The sequence below is a fragment of the Typopeltis vanoorti genome, chromosome 7 (genome assembly GCF_054136105.1).
Source record: "Typopeltis vanoorti isolate ZY-2024b chromosome 7, IOZ_Tvanoo_1.0, whole genome shotgun sequence".
In the NCBI taxonomy this organism is placed as follows: Eukaryota; Metazoa; Arthropoda; class Arachnida; order Uropygi; family Thelyphonidae; genus Typopeltis; species Typopeltis vanoorti.
This window is the reverse complement of record NC_143555.1, coordinates 140,922,249-140,942,167: the sequence shown is the minus strand read 5'-3', so window position 1 is coordinate 140,942,167 and position 19,919 is coordinate 140,922,249. Positions and strand designations below refer to the sequence as shown.

Here is a 19,919-nt window from a genome sequence, read left to right as displayed (position 1 = left end):
GTTGAAGATACATTTAATTCCAGTATTTATTTCTGATTTTATTGTATTATTAAGCAGCAGAGTTTGGTTCTGGTTACTACTATCATTTATATTTATGTGAATTTTTTTGTTAAAATTTTTTAATCTAAAATATCTTATTTAGTTAAAAATAAGCACTTTATTATAAATTGTTATAATTCTTGACCACAGAGATTAATGAATAACTAACTCTTATTTAGAAGTATTGGTCAAGTGTTAATAAACTATTTAATACCAACTAGTTTCGCCAGCTATTGCTGTCGGCATCTTCATGGTACAAATAAGGTAGGCAAAGTAAATTACAAGCTAGATGTTAACTGACAATTCTAATTCAATAACAAAATAGTACTGAGCGGGAAACAATACACGTGTTGCAGATACATGATTTACTTGTTGAGAAACATTTTGTAGTTGGCGCTGAAGTTCGTTTCATGTGTGTTGTGATCTGATTAAGGTCTTCCATATATCAGGTAGGATTAAACCTTGATTCCTGTTGAGGTTTTTTGTTGAGTTATGGATGTGTTGTTGTATCTCAGATACTTATATTAAAAACTCTCAACATTTTATTGAAAAATTAAAACACACCCCTATCTCTGAAGATAGGGGTGTTTTTTAATTTTCTAGCCTTGATGTTACTTCCCTGTTTACCAACATTCCAGTAGTTGAAGTCATCAACATCTTAGACAATTTGTTCCTACAAGACATCACTTCATTATTTAGTCACTGTTTAACTTCTAACTACTTCGTATGAAAGAAAACCATTTACAAACAATTAACCAGATTGGCCATGGGTAGTCCCCTCTCACCCTCTTGTGCTGACCTATTTATGGAAGATCTTGAAACTAAAATCTTATCTCAGATTAACCCAAAACCTACAGCATAGTTTAGATATGTAGATGACATCTTTATCATATGGAACCACAAAAAGGAAGAGCTATTGGATTACCTAAACAAAATCAATTCATTCCACCATACTATCAAATTCACACTAGAACTTGAAAAGGACAAGCAACTACCATTCCTGGACATCATAATAAAGAAACAAGAAAATAACAGTGTCAACTTATCTGTTTATAGAAAACCTACAAATACTGGACGTTATCTACACTTCAGCTCATCACACCACATCTCCCAAAAAACGTAGCATTATTCATATGCTAAAGAAAAGAGCTATACTGTTTACTACGGACCAAAATTATCTACAAGAAGAATTGACTACAATATCCAATGACCAATCCTTAAATGGCTACCCTAGAAGACTCATCAATGAGATTCTCTTCTCTGACATACCACAAAGACAACGTGATGTCACCCAATATATCACCACTATAACTATTCCATATGCTGGTACCATTTCCAAAAAACTGGCTCTCCTCCAAAAAACCACACAATATTAGAGTGACCTTCAAGCCAATTGAAACTATTCAGAAATTTCTCAGATCACCAAAAGACTTCCGTCCTTTCTACAAGTATGCTGGAGTTTACAACATTCCTTGTTCCTATGGTCTTAGTTACATTGGTCAGACATCTAGAAGGTTCAAAATGAGACAAAGGGAACACATCGGTTATGTAAGAAATAACAGACAAGATATATCTGGCCTTTCTTCCCACTCCTCTACAACCAAGCACATTATTGAATGGAATAAAAGTTATATGCCTTATATAGAAGAAAACTACCATTCCAGAATCTTCAAAGAAGCAGCTACAGTCACCCGTTCCACAAAAACCTCAACAGGAATCAAGGTTTAATCCTACCTGATACATGGAAGACCTTAATCAGATCACAACACACATGAAACGAACTTCAGCGCCAACTACAAAATGTTTCTCAACAAGTAAATCATGTATCCATGACATGTGTATTGTTTCACGCTCAGTACTATTTTGTTATTGAATTAGAATTGTCAGTTAACATCTAGCTTGTAATTTACTTTGCCTACCTTATTTGTACCCTGAAGATGCCGACAGCAACAGCCAGTGAAACTAGTTGGTATTACATAGTTTATTAACACTTGACCAATACTTCTAAATAAGAGTTAGTTATTCAATAAGCAATTTATATTTTATTCCTCTACAAATATGCATTCTTGTTTGTAATTCAAAAAAATGAACATTTATCTTTATAATTATAGCAAATAATTTTGTGTGAAAATGCATCAGACATAATAGATTGGTGGCCATTGCTACAGTAAAAAATACATTTATAACACAGAAAGGAATACTCATCTTATTTTTCTTTATGTTGTTCTGTGCACATATTTTGGTTACACCACAGTGCTTCTCAGACCAGATAGATTTTGATGAAATTTGGAGTCATGAAATTTTTACTCAAATCTGTTGAGATTTGAGTTTGGACTCAAATTTGTTGAGTCATCTCAATATTAAATGAAATTTGGGCTCAAATCCATTGAGTCATCTCAATATTACTTGAAATCAGACAATTTTTAATACTTTGCATAGTTTCTTCAGAATCAAACTTCTAACAGAATTCCTTCAGTTCCTATGAATATTCAAAGCTGAAAAGTAATTGCAAACTAGCATTTTTTTCATAAAGCCATGTCATTCACATGAATATCTCCTCAAAGTGAACACTTGTAAGTACGCACGCACACACACACACACACACACACACACACACACACACACACACACACACACACACACACACACACACACACGTTTATGTAAGTTGCATAAACAAAAACTTTAAAATAATCTTCACAAACAAAAAAGTTAGAAATGAAGAATTATTCAATAAAGGATGAAGGCAAACATGCCAACCAGTTTGGTCATCTATCCACCATTATTTTTTTCATTACAGCAATAAGAATGTTATGTTTAAAGGATAACCATAGTTATCCTTTAATCGTATCCTTCAAACAACGTTAACTGGTGCATAGCACTTTTCACTTCATTAAAAAGTGAAAGGCAGTGCTAAAATTACCAAAATCTCTGTTTTGGTAAGTTTAACATGGCCAATAGGAGTGTTTTCGCTGGAAGCAACAACATCCATGCACTGATTTTTATCTGCCATTATTAACAACAATAAAATAAAATATTAGTATACGCATACATACATCTTCAAGGCCCACCTTTCCTAATTGGATTGTGGGGACAACAGCTGCAAGAGGAACTTCCAATGGTCACGATCCTCTGCCACCAAGCTCAGGTGTTCTGGTGGGATTCCCAAACGTGTCCACCCAAGGTTTTGGATATAATCTATCCAGCAAGTCCTTGGTCTTCCATGTGGCTTCCCACCCTCTGACTTGGCAAAGAGGGCCTGCTGAGGGAGCCTCTCTTGTGGCATTCTGACCAGGTGCCAATAGCAACGTAACTGTGATCTCTCAACACGGAGAAGCAGCGGTTGAGTATTGAGGGTTTTCCAAATTGCAGAGCTACTGACTCTGTCGAGTCTTGTCAGCCCCGCAACCCCTAGAAGGAACCTCATTTCAGCTGCTTGGATTCCTGTCCGCATTCTTTCAGTTGTTACCCAACTGTCATGACCATAGGTGAGGATGGGGACATTGACTGTATTGAAGACAGCCAGCTTTGCCTTCTGGCTGAACTCCGGCTTCAATACTACCGAACGCCCACGCTCCCGCAATATTGAGCTTGCTAAGCCAATTCGAGTGTTTAGCTCTACGTCCCATTTTCCATCATTCGTGAATATGGACCCAAGGTATTTAAACTTCTCCACCTGCCTCATTTGGACTCCACTTACATGTAGAGTGCACTGGGATGGTTGTCTTGAGACCACAAATGTTTCAGTTTTGGCCACACTGATCTTCATTCCGGTGTCTGCACAAACAGCTACAAACCTATCCACGGTTCGCTGGAGGTCATCTGTGGAAGAGCTAAGCAGAATTAGGTCATCTGCAAAAAGCAGACGTCCAATGCTACATCTTCCAATTCTGACATACTCAGTGCCTCGGCTGTGCCTATCAATCCAGTCCATAGATATTATGAAAAGGAGGGGTGTCAGAACACACCCTTAGCAGAGGCCAATGGAGACTGTGAAAGGTTCAGACTTTGTGCTGTTTACTTGGACACAAAACTCTGGGCATTCATACAGGGACTTGATGGCAGCTAATAGTTGGCCATCCACTCCATACTCCTGTACTACTTGCCAAAGCTTATCTCAAGGAACCCGGTCATATGCCTTCTCCAAGTCCACAAAACATGTGTTGACATTCTTGGTATATTCCCAAGATTTCTCAAAGACTTTCCTTAAAGTGAAGATTTGGTCAGTTGTGCTTCTACCAGGACAAAAGCCACATTGTTCTTCCTAGAACGTTGACTCAACTATGCTCCTGCACTGTCTTTCCAAGCACCCAGCATACACTTTCCCAGGCAGGCTGAGCAGAGAGATGCCATGATAGTTACTGCAATCCTTCTGGTCTCCCTTCTTGAAGACTGGTATTATTATGCCTGTCTGCCATTGCTTTGGTGCTCGCCCAGATATCCAAGCAGCCTGACATACTCGAGTCAGCCAGAGAACACCGTCTCGATTTAAAGCTTTTAGCATTTCAGGCCGAATTTCATCATCGCCAGCAGCCTTGCCCGATTTTAGTGATTTTATTGCTAAATGGACCTCTTCTGCTGTGAGACTAGTCATTTCCCCGATCTGCACCTCTTGGATGTCCACAACTGCTGGGCCACCCAGGTTAATAAGGTTCTCAAAGTATTCCCTCGATCTGTGGAGGATATACTTCTTGGTTGTTAAAAGTGCACCATCAGAGGCCTTAATTGCCCTTGCTGTGCACGATTTCCTCCCTCGAAGGCGGCGAATGATCTGCCAGAATACTTTGTTTGCATTTGCATAGGGTCTAATGTTTCTCCAAAGGATTCCCAAGCCTTCTGCTTTGCTGTCTTTACTGTCTCAGCAGCAGCTTTGCCACACCGAGCCACTTTCTGCCACAGTATGAGAGTGCAGAGGCAGTGACAGCTGTTCTGAACAGCTTCCACTCCTCCTCAACATCTGCTTGGAAATCTCTTTGAACCTGGAGGAAATGTCATCTGCAAAATTCTTCCTCACAGCCTCATTTTCCAATGCCTCCCATTTCACGCGGTATAGCTGCTTAGGCCTTCTAGTGTTGATGGTAGCATCTGATTTCTGAAGTCGTAGAGTGCACACAACAAGGTGGTGGTCAGTTGACAGTTCTGCCCCTCTTCTCACACGAACGTCCAACACTGAGGAAAATAGGTCTGCTGAGACTATAAAGAAGTCAATCAGAGACCTTTGTTCTGGTGTATCCCTGTACCAGGTATACGTATGGACTTCTCGGTGCTGGAAGAAGGGATTCATTATGGAAAAGCTGTTAGTACAGCAGAAGTCTAATAATTTCAACCCATTCACGTTAAGGTCAGGAGCACCGTTCCTCCCAACCACACCCCTCCATGTCTGGTCATCTGTTCCAACATGTGCATTGAAGTCACCCATTAGCAGGACTGATTCTATGCCTGCCACCCTGTCAAAAGCAGCATCCACTTCCTCTAGGAAGGCACAGTATTCTGACTCCAGATTAGGTGCATAAGCTTGCACCACAGCCAAATCATGGTTTTTCATCTGAAGCCTTAACACACATACCCGTCCCCCCAATGGGATCCACTCAGCAACACAGTCTGACAGCTGGGGGCTTGCGAGCATCCCCACACCCACCTGAGCAGACACTGTCGGGCTCACACCAGAGTAGTAGAGCATCCACCCCTTATCCAGGTCGACAGTTCCAGAGCCTCTCCTCTTGGTCGAAGAAAGTCCGACTGTCTAGTCGGTAGCGCTTGGCTTCCTCGACCGGTTCCAACTCCTTCCATGTCAGAGAGAAGATGTTCCAGTTGCCTTAAGCCATAGTCTGCCCCTAAACACTTCCCCAAACGGGTAGCGGGCCCATTGATGGAGTTTCCTCTAGCAGACTGCTGAGGAGTAGTGTCTAAGGGAGACTGTAACATATTTTTCAAACGGGTCCCTCTGCCTAAAACCCGAACGCGTCCCTTGGTAACTCGCACGACAGATGATGCGGTATGAACATTTTTTGATGGCCTGATCATGTGACAGTGTTTGATAATGTCCTGTTAGCACAAGAGGAAATGACACAGCAAAACAGGAAAGATTCCCCTCGAATACTCTAATAGCTTTCAGGGGAAGGAGCAAGAAGAGAAGAAAGAAAAAAGCAAGGGAGAAAGATGAGGGACCAGTCTACAGATAATATAACAGATGTATATTACATGAAGTAAGGCATGGTCCAGCATCAGGTACCTCGGGTTTGCCATGCCCGTACTCACTAAAATGAGCTCCTGAGGCTAAAATATTAGTTATATTATTTTTTTTCTGACCTCCATGGAGTCATAACTGATCATAAGAGGCCAACACAAAGTCTATTATACCACTCCTTAAACTCATCCACTGTCTGCATGTTCACCACCCTCTCAGGCAGGTAGTGTAAATAACTTCAAAGCTCATTATGATAGGCACAGTGCTGATTGAGTGGGCCTCCCATGATGAGTCTCTTGACTCCATGGAGGGTTACCAAATAATAATAATAATAATTTTTTTATTATTATTTAGATTTTGCAAAGGTTTTTGACAGATTGCAATATGACACACTAGTAGATAAACTGGAAGAGATGGATAGTATATTAGTGCGCTGCATTGGAGATTAGCTGTCTGATATGTATCAACAGGTTGTGTATAGGGAGTGATATCACAGAAGAGGAAAGTCACTAGTGGCATACTCCAGGGGTTTGTTTTGGGGCCATTGGTGCTTAATTTGTATGCAAATTACATTGGGAAAAGGTTTAACTGGTGATATACAGTTGTTTGCAGATGATGCAACGTTGGGGAGAGTTATGAGAAGTAGAGCAGATGTTTTGGCTTTGCAAGAGGACCTAAATATACGACTTTTTTTTAGACTGCCTGGATGGGCAAATATGTGGGGATGTCATTTTAATGTTATGATGCGTAAGTTTTTCAATTCAGGAAGCAAAGATGGGATACAGAGTATAGGATTGGTAGGGATATTTTGGAGGAGGTGAAGGAGATGAAGGATTTATGGTTGCAGTGGATAGAGGGACTTGAAATTTTGTGGACATTTTGCTAAAATTGTGAGGATGAAACAGCGGATTGTGAGATGATATAGAGAACACTGACGTGTAGAAGTAAGGATGTTTTGATTCCATTGTACAAGGCTTTGATCAGGCTGCATATGGATTACTGTGCACAGATTTGGTCACCTAGTTTTCGAAAGAATGATAAGTTATTGGATAGATTCAGAGATGATTGACTAAGTTGGTTTCTGGAATCAGTCTCTGGTCACTTTGCATTCTATCAATCACCAACTGGTGATTGAGAGAATAAAAATTACAGAGTCTATTGGATAGAAGGAAGAGGGGAAACATGGTCGAGATGTATAAGTTGGTAAGGGGTGATTACCAGATTAGCATGAATGAGATTTTTCATAGAATATCTGGAGATAGAGGGAGAACGAGAAGTCATCCCTGGAAGCTGAATAAGGTGAGTGTGAGTAAGAAGATGAGGAGTAGATTTTACAATGAGAGTGGTGTGTAATTGGAATGCATTGCCTGAGAGTGTGGTGAGTGCAGAGACGGTGAATGCATTTAAGTGAAAGTATGATGAGCTGTGCATGTGAGAGTGGGATGTCCCATGATGAGTCTCTTGACTCCATGGAGGTCTGTTGATAATAATAATAATTATCAGGGCAAAGAACAAGTAGTACAGCATGATTCATTCATCTAAAAAAATGTGAATTAAAGAAGTATGTTCCTGTCAGATTAAGTGTCCTGTCACTTTCCAGTCTTGTAGGACTGGAAAGTGAAAACTTTGTAAGAAGGCATTATCCAGACTCAACCAGACAGAAAAATCCCAAGTTATCTCAATGTATTATTCTAAGTAGTATAAAACCAACATGTCAAAGCAACTTTTGGTAAAGGTGGGTCAAGTTCATAATGCACTTCATGTTGGAAGTTTAATGGAATATTTTCATGAGAAAGAATTAAAATTATCAGTGCTGATAATATTCCATTAAACCTCCAACATGAATTCTTCACAGCACTTAAGCCTCAACACACGGATTCATAATGCACTGTTTGGCTTCTCTTTAGAATTTTAAAGTATAATCTAAAAATTATAAAAAAAATTAGAATTTTTACATTATAACACTATTTACATTATACCATTACATTAGTATGAATCAAGCCAATTCATGTCAAAGGTAGCAACAGCTCTGAAGCATTATTTTGGCATAGATAAATAATGTTGTCTACACTCTGTGAGTGGGAAAAAAAAAAACACTGATTCCAATGACTGATAACTTTGCCATTTAAGAAAACTTTTAAGTTAGCACAGGTTAATTCCAATGAGCACATACTGTAATGGACAATAGATATAATCAGCTTACAAGATGGGCAAATAACATATGATCCGATGCTGTGTGACTTACTACATTCAATTGCATTAAATATCATTATAGTTGATTTTAATTCTATCACACTTACCAATCTAGATTCCGAAGAATAGTTTTCATGATATTAAGGCACAGAAGGAGAATGAGTCCTGCAGACAGTAGTGGTTTTTGTTTCCTGAAAGACATAAAATAGCATGAGCATAACTACTATTTCAACACAGTGCTTTAGACAAAGTGAAGTGCATAACACTTTACAACAGAAACACTATTCTATTGTTATAGTAGAATATTGATCAGCAGATAAGTATTTGCAAATGAAGAAATGAAGGCACAGAAATTTTTAATCCCACTAAAATTTTCACATCACTGAAGAAAACAAGAACCTTAGAATCTTGGTGGCAAACTCTGAAGAACACATTGATTGATTCAGCTAGGGAGGCATGTAATGCAGTTGTGTGCAAGAATAGAAAAATCTGAATCCCATGGTGGATGCAAGAAGTTAAAGAGGCATTCCTGGAAAAGAAGAAAGCACATTGAAAAGTTCCTAGCAAATAATCAGTAGATAGCTTAAGAGAATACAGAAAAAAATGTAAGACAGCTAAGCTATGTGTAAAAGTAGCTAAACAAAAGTCATGGGAAGACTGATAAGAATAAAGAAGATAAATATAGTCAGTCCTTGACTGTATACGTACATGCACAGAATTTGAAGGGTGAAAATGAAGAAACAGAACAGTTAGTGAAAGCTGTGGAAGAAAAAACTCTCACATGAAGACCTTGAACTAGAAGTAGAGAAAATTGCAGAAGAACAAGAGATAAAAAAAAAAAAGCAGAAGAAGCAGCTGAGCTTCAAAAAAAAAAAAATTATAATGAAAAAATTGGTAGAGAAGCTTCTGTTAATAACACAATTTGGTTGTTTGAGGAAATGGATATCCACATAAAGAAATTAAGCAAAACTCATTAGAGTGATGCCATTCTAATGACTGTAGCAAGCAATTGCAAATTACTTACCATAGAGATATGTGCAGATTAAATTGGAAGGAATGTGCATATTTTTAATGAAGCTCACTCCTGCTGTTACCTCACCCATGAAGATGGGCACAAACCTTAAACAAGTCATGCATACAAGACCATCATCTTGTTGTAATTCCTGAATTTGAAGAATTTGTTATTGATGAACTTACATCTCTTTGCTTCATGTGTTTCCATCTAAGTATTTTTGTGGTAAATGCAGAGAAGTATTGTTGTAATTTGTCACTGGCATCATGTATGTAGAAGCTGTGCTGCATGTGGCATTCAGATAAGTCTTTATATTTTAGTAAATATTAATCATTTTAGTACTTATTATCAATAATATTTTACTTACTTTAGACTATGTAGTTGAGTGTTTTTTTTTTTTTTAATTTTATTATGTAATATTGTTTAAAAGCATTTACATGGAATTGATGAATAAAATGAAAATGCAGCCAAGGCTTCCTTATTTGGGTTTATGATTATGGATTTTGTGGAATATAGTGTGTATATTGTTCAATGTACTCATTGTCAAGAGTTGAATGGTTTGTGGTGTGCGAAAGCAAGAGAGGAGAGAAGTTTTGTCAGAATTGTTTTGTGAGTGAGTGCAAGAAATGCAAGTCATGTCAAAAAGTGGGAGAATGAAGTATCTAATATTAAAGAAGTAAAGTAGGACAATGAAAATATTGTAGAGAATGCAGGGGAAGGAGTGAACAATAGTACGTGAAATATGAATGAAAGTATGAAAGAAGTGATGAGGTGACAATTATTATTATTCAGTTAAGGGGATAAAAATCCCTTATTGTTTTTCAGCCAGTAAGTGAAACAAAGATCAAACACTACGATCTGAACGTTTCATGCCGACGAACTGTCAGCATATCCAAGCATAAGTGACCACTTGGTAGTGCCACACCACGGCAACTCGTTGCAAAGGTGGAGCAAGCTCCCTCACTGTTCTTGATATTTTCTCATAATGTAAAAACACACAGCTCTTAGGAGATGTAGTACTGTTTTACATTATGAGGAGAGGTCACTACCCAGACCAGTTTCACCTTTTTTGAGGTCTCATCAGTGAGTAGCTAGACCTAGAATATCAGAGTTTAAGTGAAAAGAACTTACATACTTTTGCTATACGATTGGCACTACCAAGTGGTCACTTACGCTTGGATACACTGACAGTTCGTCGGCATGAAACGTTCAGATCATAGTTTTCGATCTTTGTTTCGCTTACTGGCTGAAAAACAATAAGGGATTTTTATCCCCTTAACTGATCAACCTCGCCAGAAAAAAATAGCCGTTTGGCTTTTCATCTTAGTTATACTATGTTATAATATAATATAGTGACACACCTTTCTGGCAATCTGGCAAATATATATATATATATATATATATAAACCCCTTAAATATATATATATATAAATCCCTTAAATGGTAGTGGAAAGAATGAGATGTTTTTAGCAAAGTAGAGTGCCTCCCACAATGAGTCCTTGTACTCCCTGGAGGCGTGACGTAATAATGATATTTTGTAAGTTTGTTTCAATAATGGAGTACTGTGAGTTGGCAGAATCAAAATAAATATAAAAACGGAGGTAAAATCGCATAAAAAAAACTTATTTAATGTAAACTTTTCACTGAAGTGACACAGGCAACTTTGGTACAGGATTATAGAATAGCAATTAAACAGTAACAGACAATTCTAAAAATTGCCACCTCAGTAGCAAATATGTAAGATAACTAAAAACAGTCAATAAAAAAATTAACAAAAAAAAGGTGTGTGTGTGTTTATAAACACACACACACACATATATATATATTGTTAAATCTTGAATAGAGAGATTTCGTTGTGAAATATCTCATTCGGGATTTAACAAGCATCAAATCACTGAGAGAAATACTTGTATATAAGTAGAGATGTTAATTGTTAATTGCTTGAAAAATTTTTTAATGAACGCTTTTAATATTGGACTGTTCTATGTAAGATAATATTACCTGTTCTTGTAAATTTAATAATGGAAGAAAAATTGATGAGAATTATGTTAGTATGTAAAAGTGAGTTCAAAGTTCGCAAATGAGACATTCGGATTAGTAACATGCCCCACGGCAGTCACGTACGCACAGAGTAAGTTGCGTGCAGGAGTTTCCCAGGAGATGCGAGGGGAAGGACCAGAACTGCCTGCAAAGGAGTAGTGCAGAATGGAAAGGTATGATGCTGTAGGAGTGCCACTCAAGGTACGATATAAAAAGCTTGACACCGCTAGCTTGCACTCTCACTCTCTCTCTCTCTCTCTCGTAGACTCTGACTCTCTCAGTGCTCTTCATTTGGTTGCTTCTCTCTCAACTTTGCCACAGGTCACTCGAGGGGCCCAGCTTGAGTCATTCCCTGAAATGAATACGTGAGAGCAGTCAATAGAACGATGTCTAGATGCAGTTACGCAGCCGAGTAGCGAGCCAAGTGCGGGCATTTCGTCAGTAAAGTGGAAATCAATGCAAGCTGACCGTCATGCTAGACCACGTGGACCAACTTAAGCAGAGCTGTTGTTATCTACATCGGAGAGGATAATTCGTGATTGTGAGTTCCAGGCTGACCCATCGGGAAGACAACTGTGAGGAAGAAGAAGGAATGAGCTGTGGAAAGAATTGTAAGGATCGAGAGATAGACCCGACGAAGTCCGAAGGACCCAGTAACATACAAATCTTTTAGTTTCCCCTTGTGTGTATAAAAGAACTTTGTGTGTAATAATGTGCAAAATCATTCATTAGTGGGACCTATATAAGATATGAAACAGAACTTTAGGGCTTAGTCTGATACCAGAATGTTTTATCTCTGAGAGTGAATTCTGATATAGTGTGGTGATAATTTGTATATTGTATGTTATAGTTTAGTAATGCTTGAAGTTTGATAAGTTAAACGTTGAGAGAAATTGTAGATCCGATCGTTAGAAATTAGTGAATTGATTCATAATTAATATTGTCTCGTGGTAGAATTCAACTAGGAATACTGAAGTATTGTATAGTCAAGTTTTTTAACTTAGGAGAAAGATTTACTTTAGTCATATGACAAGTCTTGTAAATTTGTATTGTGACAGTTTGATGAATAAACCCTTTTTCTTTTACCTAACAAATTGCCTGATGAATGAATTCAATGCACCACTCATTAAATAGAACCTGAGCGGAACTAATTAATTGGGGAAGACCACGACTGCAATGAGAGTTTAAAATAAGGGATTTAGCTAACTTGGAAACTGTTATTATATAAATTGTAAAACCGTGTGTCACTCTGAGAGTTCACTCCTTCATTAAGAAGCTTTTTTCTGATCTAAGGGTTCTGGATGGCACAGCATTAACAAACAAATTTTCCAGAACCCAACGAGGAGACAGCTCCAGACTTTCAATAAAGGAATTGGCTCTATCCAGGGGCAGCTTCTTTGTTTATCGAATTCGTACACGTGAGCAATCTAAGTAACGGCCACAGAATTGATAGGTAGTTTGAGTATCGCTAAGGCATATAAAGGGGAACCAGAGAGTAATGTCCCCTACCTAAATAATGCCATTATAAATCATAATAAATAATATAATAAAGTAAGGCAGCAGCACCATTGTTACAAATGTTGGTACCTTACTTTATTATTTATTATGATTTAATGCACCATTCATTTAATGAGTGGTGCATTAGATTCATTCATCAGGCAATTTGTTAGGTAAAAGAAAAAGGGTTTACTCATCAAATTGCCTGGTGAATGAATCCAATGCACCACTCACAAATTTACAAGACGTCATATGACTAAAATAAATCTTTCTCCTAAGTTAACAGACTTAACTATACAATACTTCAGTATTCCTAGTTGAATTCTACCACGAGACAATATTAATTATGAATCAATTCGCTGATTTCTAACAATCGGATCTACAATTTCTCTCAATGTTTAACTTATCAAGTTTCAAGCATTACTAAACTATAACATACTATATACAAATCATCACCACACTATATCAGAATTCCAAGGCCGTATTCATGGGTGTGCGAACTGTGCTGTGGCACAGTGCCCCTGCAAAGTGCAAAAAATTGAAAAAAGAAAATCAATTTTTTAAAAAATTATTATATAAATTAATATTGTAATTATTATATAAAAAATATTATTATATAGAAAAATATATGTATATAATTTTACAACCAACTATTGTTGTTATAGTAAGTGAAATAAGATCGTAGCGCTAGAGCGGTAGTATTTGAAACTACTCTAAGATATATAACAATATCATACAACATAGTGTTAAATAGGGAAAAGTGCATTTTAAAACAGGTGTTTTTAATAATTTTAAGGAGTGTTTTGATTTTAGTTTATGGTTTTATGAACAAGTAAGTATATACACGTATGTCATGGCAATTTTTTTGTGACATTACTTGCAAAACATATTAAAAAATATATTTTGTAAACTGATTTTAGGTTATCCGACATCAGAATTTTTCTTTAATAGCAGTTTTCAATCTATATTAGATTTATTTATTTTCTAATATTATCTATTTTAGATATATTTTATTTCTCAGGTAATTCATTTTGTTTTAACTTATTAACTTATTTCATAATTAACTCTATCGTATTCAATTCTAGAGTATGACTAGTCGTGAGAGAGATTATAACGGAAGAAAATACCCAAGTGGGCATGAAAAACGAAAGCGAAAACAAGAAAAAGAAGTGGCTGAGGAACGTCAAAGAAATTCACTGTTTAAATTTATGAAGTTGAACTAATATATTTGTTCAGATATATCAGTTGATAATGGGAGTTCTGAAATAACTACAAACAGTTCTTTGGCTTCAACATTAATTAATAATGAGAGTTCTGAAATACTCAAAGGAAGTGGAGAACATGACGCGTTTGGTCAAACAATGAGTATTAAAGATCCTAAAACTGAGACACCATAGGAAGATGATCCAGCAACATGGTCCAAAAATTTGAACAACACAACACTAACACAAATTGCACAACGTGGACCACCGTCTCTGACTGAAAATGATTTTTCAAAAGATTATTATTATTACTATTATTATTCCGGGCAACTCCAAGGAGTCGACAGACTCATCGAGGGAGGCCCTAAACATCATGTCCACATAACTATTCGACATTCTCACAGTATCTATCATACCTTGCCTTGAACTCATTCACAGTCATAGCACCCACAACAGACTCTGGCAGCTTATTCCACTCATTATACCACTCTAAACGTAAAGAACCCAGCTCTAACACCCTTCTTAACCACATTCTTGCCCAGCTTCTATGCATGGCCCCTAGTCCTCCCGCCACCAGTCCTATTTTCAAAAATATCTTCTGGATTAATCTTATAGTAACCCTTCAGTAATTTGAATGTCTCAATCATATCACCTCATTTCTGCCTATCAACCTATTTTTGCAACCCACAAATCTTCAACCTATTCTCACAAGGTTCATTCCACAGACCTGCTATCATATTGGTCACTCGTCTCTGGATCCTCTCCACTTCCTCCCCATCACGAAGAAACCCTGGCGCCCATAACTGGGCACAGTAGTCCAGACGGTGTCTTATCAAGGCTCGATACAGAGGAACAATAACTTGTTTGTCTCTGCATGTTAAAGTATTTTTCAGAAGCCAAGTGATTCGATGAGCTGATTTAGCCACTTTTGCAATGTGCCCCCTAAACTTCAATTCCCTATCCACCAACACTCCCAAATCCCTGGCCTCATCAATCTCCTGGAGTACGGTTCCACCAATGTTATATACTGCTGCTATTCTTTTCACCCCGAAATGCATAACCTTACACTTTGCCACATTAAATTGACATCCATATTTCCTAGCCCAGTCCTCCAAACTATTCAAATCATCCTGTAAAATTTTGACATCCTGTACACTCACAATTGCTCTACCCAACTTTGCATCGTCAGCAAACAAGTGAACACTTCCTCTCAGATCCTTTCCTATATCATTGATGAACAAATTGAAAAGTAGTGGGCCAAGAACAGAGCCCTGCGGCACACCACAAGCCGTCTTTTACACTCAACTCTTGAATAAACCACTCTCTGGTATCTCTCCATCAACCACCCTCCTATCCATCCCCATCTGCTCTAGTTTACTGATTAGGGTTACATGTGGTATCCTGTCAAAGGCCTTGGCAAGGTCTAGTAGAATCACTGTAAACCGATTACCTTTATCCAGTTCAGCCGTCACTGTGTTATAAAATGTGAGCAAGTTACTGAGCCATTATCTACCCCCTTCACAAAACCATGTTGTCCCCCATACAATATCCCATTTTCATCGATCCAATCCTGTATTCTTTTCTTGACTAATTTCTCTAAGACCTTGACAACGATTCCTGAAATGCTGATCGGTCGGTAATTTACAAAAGCAGTCTTGCAACCACCTTTATGCAGTGGAACTATTTTCCCTTCTTCCCTTTTTGCTTTTCTTACCACACTCATTACCCTTCTGGCCTGCTCTTTATACCGTTCATGTGCCTGCCGGTCACCTTTCTCCTTAAATTCCCTCCATAGTTGTTTCTTTTTTTTGCAGCTTAAGCTTAATGGTGTTATTCATCCATTTAACCCCTACTTGATTTATTATTTGGACTCTAGGTATACAGTCAGCCATTGCTTCATGCAAACACTTCTTAACTGCCTCCCATGCACTATCAGCTTCTAGTCCTTGCAGTTGTGCCATGGCACTCAACCAATCAAACTCCTAAGCTTGTCATACTTTCCAGCCCAATAATTCCACATGTACCCTGTCTTAATTGAAAATTCTACACCTTTAGCCACCTCCCAAGTCAAGACCCTATGATCACTCTCACCAATTGGTGGCAATGTGGTCATATTTGTTACAGCCAAATCCTCAGATGTAATTACTAGGTCAAGCACTCTCTGACCCCTAGTAATTTCCATTACATGCTGTTGCAGATAGCCATCCCTTAATAACTGCATAAAATCCAATTCCTTCCTCTCACGTGTCCTCTCCTCACTCCAATCAATATGACCATAGTTGAAATCTCCCATAATAATTACCCTCCTTCCACTCATTTCTTCTATTTGCATGTGCATACTGTCTCCACCATCTTTTCCATTACCTGGTCTATAGCAGCACCCAATTGTATATTTTAGTCTGCTTGCCACAATCTCACATCAAATGGTCTCAAATGTGCTCTTTTCTCTATCCTGCAATTCAACTTCTATTTTCCTTAACTGCAGCTCATCAGCTATCATCAACAATACTCCTCCCCCCATTTTAATCTCCCTGTCATTCCTGAACACACTATACCCATCACATTCAATCCCACTAGCTATATCATCTACAGTTAGCCATGATTCACTAAAGCCAATAACCTGTGGTCTGGAAGTGCCAACCATGGCCAAAAACTCTTCCTTCTTGTTCCTAATACTCCTAGCATTAGTGTTACATGAATTTAACACCCCATTAGCCCCATCGCTACCTTGATGCCTTATATTAACCATCCCATTCTGATTTGTTGTCCTTATTGCTCAGGCATATTATACTCATTCATAGATTCAACTGCCTCCCTAAGGTCTGTATATCTACTCCCCCCCCCTCCCTTAATAAATCTAGTTTCCCTGATTTTGCACATCCAGTACATTCAGCAACACTTTTTCAAGTCTAATCTCCTTACACCGTATCCATTCAAATGCAAGCCATCCATCTTATATAGATCCTTTCTCCCATCAAACTCATTCCACACCACTCATCATGCATAACTCACGCATAAAGTCATTTGCATTTATGGCCCTCCTCTTAAACATTTCACTGTCATACTGCGGCAAAAGACTAATCATCCTAACTCACTCACTCTTTTCTTTTCCTACCTTAAACAATTCATTCAGGTCCTCTATCATTTCCATTTTATCTCCTTTCAAATCATTCGTACCTGCCACAACAATCATTTCTTTCAACCTTTCCTTTTGCTCTCTAATAGACTCAGTTACATCCTTTATGGTCGCACCTGGTTGGTACGATTTTGTCAAATCCTCTACTAACACACCTCATACTAACGAACCTCCATACAGCACTGTCTCCTTCATTTTGCTTATGTTCACACTCATAAGCTTATTTTTCCTATCATACTTTTTATTATTGGCTGGTACATTCAGTCGACTTTTGTTCAGATGCTCTAGCTGTCGCTTTGCCCTTTGTATTGCTCCACTCAATAACGCGATCTCACTCGTTGCATCTATCCCATCTTTTTTATTCTCTGTAAAACCATTTATTTGCTCTGAATTAATACCATCATTCACACTTTCTACATTCACACCCTCACAGTTCTCTGGTACAATCTCACCATTTCTTGTCATATCACTGTTTTCTTCATTGTAAAGTTTGACAAAAATATAACACTCACTACCTGAAATACACTTTAATTCCTGATTCTCCTTACATTTTCCACACATTCACTCCTTTATTATCATCTAACCATACTCTGACCGCACTCCGCAAAGCGTATATTTCACAGATAGTACACTGAATCATCTCCTTTATATTACCGTTATTACTGTTATTGAATAAAGATGGTGAACCATCATTACTGGCTGCCATTTTCCTTCATACGGGAGCCATACTCAACGTATTTTATCAAATTATAAAATGAAACACCGAAAACACACAAACAGACAGACTAAGATATGCAAGGCTAACAAAACTACGTAATATTCAAGTAAATTTATCAATGATAACTTAAAATAACACTTATCTTATCAGGAACTCATGACAACACAAAACCCAGATCCTAAAGATGACAACAAGAGGTGTTTTTCAACAGCTCACTATGTTAGGACAATTGCAAACGAAGAGAAGAAAACAGAAGATGGCTTGCATATTCAAACTCTTCCAACTCTATTTTTTGTTTTTGTTGCAAATTATTTTCTTCTGATGATAATTTTTTATCTAATAATGGCTTTTCTGACTGGCGACATGTAAGTGAAACATTAAAGTCGCACGAACAAAATCCAGTGCACATGAAATGCATGTATTCATGGACACAAATGGAATGTAATTTAAAAAATCACAATAAAATTGATCAGGCAAATCAAAATGTCATAAAATTCGAAGTAGAATGGTTAAGAAATATTTTAAGACGAATAGTAGCAGCAATTAAAAAAAAACTGTTTAGTAGATGCAATGTCTAAATGTATTCCAAGGGTGAGAAGGTTAAATAAGGTGGGTGTGAGATGGATGAATAAAGAGATTAAGCATGCGATACAGAGAAAGAGGGCATTGTGGAGGCAGCATAAGAGAAGTGGAAATAACCTATTCCATGAGGTCTAGAAAGACCAGGCAAGGAGGATGACTTGGTTGGTGAGGGTAGCTAAAGGGAGGTATGAACAGCAGTTAGCTAATGAAGCCAAAAAGAATATTTCAATATGTAGCCAGCAAAAGAAAGAATAATTATGGAAGGATAACATTGATTGGAGAAAATGGTATAAAGACAGCTGATGCAGAATGTGTGGTGGAGATACTTAACGAACAGTTCATAAAGATCTTTCAATCTTGTGAATGTGACTTCATGGAGGGATTGAGAGCAGTTGATGATGGGGAGGAGAGACTGACTGTAGGTGAGCAAGAGGTGTATGGGGAGTTGAGTAAACTAGATGTTAATAAGGCTGTGGGACTTAATAATAATCACCACGTATTCTGAAAGAATGTGCCAGGGAGCTGACACCTGCCTTGACATATTTTTTTAATATGAGTCTTGCACTCGGTCAAATTCCTAAGGAGTGGAAGGAGAGCAAGAGTGTGCCACTTCATAAAGGAGGTGATTGAACTCAAGCATCAAACTATAGGCCTATCTGTGTGTCAGGTGTTGTGGTTAAGTTGTTGGAGAAGCTTGTGAGAACTAGGATCCAGAGTTGGGTTGATAGCAATCGTATTATCATTGATGGACAGCATGAATTTGCTAAAGGGAGGTCATGTTTTAGTAATCTACTTACTTATTACAATAAAGTAACTGCTTCCTTGGAGAGAGGAAAAGAATACACAGTAATATACTTGGATTTCGCAAAGGCTTTTGACAGAGTACCTCATGATAGGTTGACAGTCAAACTAGAGCAGATGGGGTTGGATATTAGATTGGTGCATTGGATTGGAGACTGACTATCTGATAGGTATCAACAAGTTGTGTAAGGGGGAGTGATAGCCAGGAAAAGGAAAGTCACTAGTGGAGTGCCTCAGGGGGTCTGTTTTAGGTCCATTACTGTTTAACATGTATATTAATGATATAGGTGAAGATTTGGATGGAGATATTCAGTTGTTTGCAGATGATGCAAAGTTGGGATGAACCATGAAGTGTAGTGAAGATGTTGTGGCCTTACAGGAAGACTTGAATAGATTGAGTGATTGGGTACAGAAATGGAGATGTGAGTTCACCGTTGCAAAATGTAAGGTTTTTAAATTTGGAAAACAAAGATGGGATGTAGAATTTATGCTTGGTGAGAATATATTGTTGG

At 37.8% G+C, this 19,919-nt stretch overlaps 1 protein-coding gene across 1 annotated transcript in view; it reads right to left on the bottom strand.

Annotated features, from left to right (window-relative positions):
- LOC150105132 (protein O-mannosyl-transferase Tmtc3-like) overlaps positions 1–19,919 on the bottom strand; it is a 318,113-nt gene that overhangs the window by 177,331 nt on the left and 120,863 nt on the right. Inside the window, exon 6 of the mRNA XM_090395125.1 lies at positions 8,527–8,610. Within this exon, the coding sequence (XP_090251251.1) occupies positions 8,527–8,610 (84 nt within the window). The remainder of the gene's footprint in view (positions 1–8,526; positions 8,611–19,919) is intronic.